Source organism: Limulus polyphemus, unplaced genomic scaffold (genome assembly GCF_000517525.1).
Source record: "Limulus polyphemus unplaced genomic scaffold, Limulus_polyphemus-2.1.2 Scaffold2386, whole genome shotgun sequence".
Taxonomy (NCBI): Eukaryota; Metazoa; Arthropoda; class Merostomata; order Xiphosura; family Limulidae; genus Limulus; species Limulus polyphemus.
In genome coordinates this window covers 101,519-104,420 of record NW_013667996.1, presented here as the reverse complement: position 1 = coordinate 104,420, position 2,902 = coordinate 101,519, and the positions used below count along the sequence as shown (strand labels likewise).

The following is a 2,902-nucleotide window of genomic DNA, read 5'->3' as shown; positions in this document are numbered from 1 at the left end:
AGTTATTATATAGAGAAGTAGGTTGGTTATTATATAGAGAAGTAGGTTGGTTATTATATAGAGAAGTAGGTTGGTTATTATATATATAGAAGTAGGTTGGTTATTATATAGAGAAGTAGGTTAGTTATTATATAGAGAAGTAGGTTAGTTATTATATAAAGAAGTAGATCGGTTATTATATATTATGTATTATATTATATATTACAACGCTAGAAACCGGGTTTCGATACCCGTGGTGGGCAGAGCACAGATAGCCCTTGTGTAACTTTGTGCATAATTAAAAACAAATAAACCTCGAGAATTTTGACTGGCCATTTCGCTCATGTTACAATAAAGGGCCGTTCTAGTTAAAAATACTAACTGTTTCTCTTCGAAAAAACTCAATTCAAAAACTCGCGGGTATTTCTGCGTATCTCACGTGCAGACATAAGACAACACTCAAAGTTATTAAACTCATAAACTTCTCCATATCTTCTGCGTATCAACTCAGTTAGTCATTAGGCGTAAAGTTCTTTCGAAATCCTCGAATACATATACTCAATATTAAATTAGTTGCGAGTCAATTTTCTTCGTTGTTAATTAAATATTTCTAATTGATCTTCCCCCTTAATGCCCATGGCTTCTAAGTTTTAATGTTATCATGATGTCGATTTCTTTATGTTCTGGAGATGCTCGAAGCAACATTACATTTTCGTATATTAGTTCGATCTGCGCTTAAACTTACTTATCGCCCTTCCCTTTACTTCCCAAATAATGTTTGTAACACAATATATACCAATTCTGTCGACATCTCTTTAGGCCCATCTAATTAATTTGAATACGGAAGTTACAGAGAAAAACAAGATATACTATATATTTCTTTTTCTTTCTCCCAGATTGAAGACGCAATGCTCATGTTTGACAAACAGACTAACCGGCATCGAGGTAAGAATATCTACTTCTCTTTTTTAATCATAAACTATATAGTTTCCTGTTACGTCATATAAGAACTATAAACTGAGTTCTAATTTGATTTGGTTTTCTTTTCAAAGTCTAAACAGCTTTGATAAACCAGTATTATTGCGTTTGTCTGCGTTGTTTTTTTTGTTTTTTTTTAGAGCAAAGCTACACGATGGACTATCTGGGTTGTGTATAGTGTGGGAAATGAACCCCGAATTCCCCCCTTAATCAGGTTCGTAGTTTACCGCTGAGCTACCGAAGACAGTCATGTCGTGTTTGTGTGCTTTTTTTTTTGTTCTTTTTGCGTAAAGCTGTTCACCGGGTTTTCCGCAGAGGTCGAACTCCGAATTTTGAGCGTAATAGGCCATCCAGCTGATCCACCAAGTACTTTTATTTCATTTACATCTTGTCCCGAATACTTCAATTATTTCAAGAAAAATAACCAGCTACTTAGAAAATACCTCTGGTTGCCACAACTAATATTTTAACGGACGTTTGTTTGTTTTATACTGTTCAAAGTCTGTAATTTTTGTTCTGGTGGTTAGGGGACTTTAATCGCAACCTACTGGTCGCGTGTTCGAATCTTGTCATCCAATATGCTCTCACATAGGGGGCGTTATAATGTGACGATAAATCCAACCGTTCATTGGTAAAGAGAAGCCCAAGAGTTGGCGGCGGGTGGTGTTGATTAGCCGCGTTCCCTCTAGTCTATCACTTCTAAATTAGGAAGGGCTAGCGTAGATAGTCCTCGAGTAGCTTTGCACGAAATAAAAAAAAATAATCTGTAATTTTTAACTCAAGCTGGTTTTAAATAATACCTAGAAGTGGAGGGCCTAAGCTGATACCTTTAAACCTTGTTTTAGATCAGTTGTAATCGAAGTGCATTGTGCTGTATGTCAAATTTGTTCATTTGAAGCTAAGCACAAAGCTACAAAATGGACTATCTGTGCTCTACTCACCAAGGGTATCGAAACCCAATTTCTAGCGTTGTAAGTCCGCAGACATTCCGCTGTGCCACTGGGGGGCGGCAGGAATGTAAAGACTTGGTGAGCAGGAGTGGACAACGTTTCGATCTCTCTCTATCTGCCGAGGCCTCAGTACAGAGACCGAAACGTCACATACCCCAAAACTTCGGGATGATCCATAAAAATGTGAATATTTCCACAGTGAGTGATTACTCGAGTAACTGGACAGTACGAGAAACCTAGTTTTCCATATTAAAATTGATCTTTTTTTAGGACATTTTTCTTAGTTCTTATCGTTCGATAGAGACATTGTTCTCGTTGCTAAGCAGCTGTAGTGAATTGTCGTTATTTGCTTTTTCACATATTTATAGTTCCAGGATAAGCGTTAAACTTTGTGTGCGTGTGTGTCTTCAATGTGCTAACCCTTACTTGTGGCTGTATTCTATAGTGCAGAAATCGTTATCTAAAGTGCGTCCGAACTTCCAAAAGTTTCCGTCATTATCTACGTTCGTTCTGGTGCTAGGTCGTAATGGGCACGTAAACTTAAGACTAACGACCATGTAAATCCCGTTTATAGTGGTGGTCACCGATGTAGGCAGAATCGTTAACTCACCTGCTTAGCACAAGAAACAGAATTACAAGGGCTGACTGACTTGCAGGCGATGGCTATACGAGTATCACACAAATCACTGTCACTTACTTTGACTAATGAGATTAGAACATGACAGTACGATGAAGCTGCGCTAATGTTAGAACATGACAGTACGATGAAGCTGCGCTAATGTTAGAACATGACAGTACGATGAAGCTGCGCTAATGTTAGAACATGACAGTACGATGAAGCTGCGTTAATGTTAGAACATGACAGTACGATGAAGCTGCTCTAATGTTAGAACGTGACAGTACGGTCAAGCTGCTCTAATGTTAGAACATGACAGTACGATGAAGCTGCTCTAATGTTAGAACATGACAGTACGATGAAGCTGCTCTAATGTTAG

At 38.0% G+C, this 2,902-nt stretch overlaps 1 protein-coding gene across 5 annotated transcripts in view; it reads left to right on the top strand.

The window, feature by feature from the left end:
• The window catches only part of LOC106466809 (RNA-binding protein Musashi homolog Rbp6-like), a 110,164-nt gene that overhangs the window by 51,596 nt on the left and 55,666 nt on the right, over window positions 1-2,902 (top strand). For all 5 annotated transcript variants that reach the window (XM_022394891.1, XM_022394890.1, XM_022394892.1 and 2 more), the window contains exon 2: window positions 876-924. In XM_022394891.1, coding sequence (XP_022250599.1) covers window positions 876-924 — 49 coding nt within the window. The remainder of the gene's footprint in view (window positions 1-875; window positions 925-2,902) is intronic.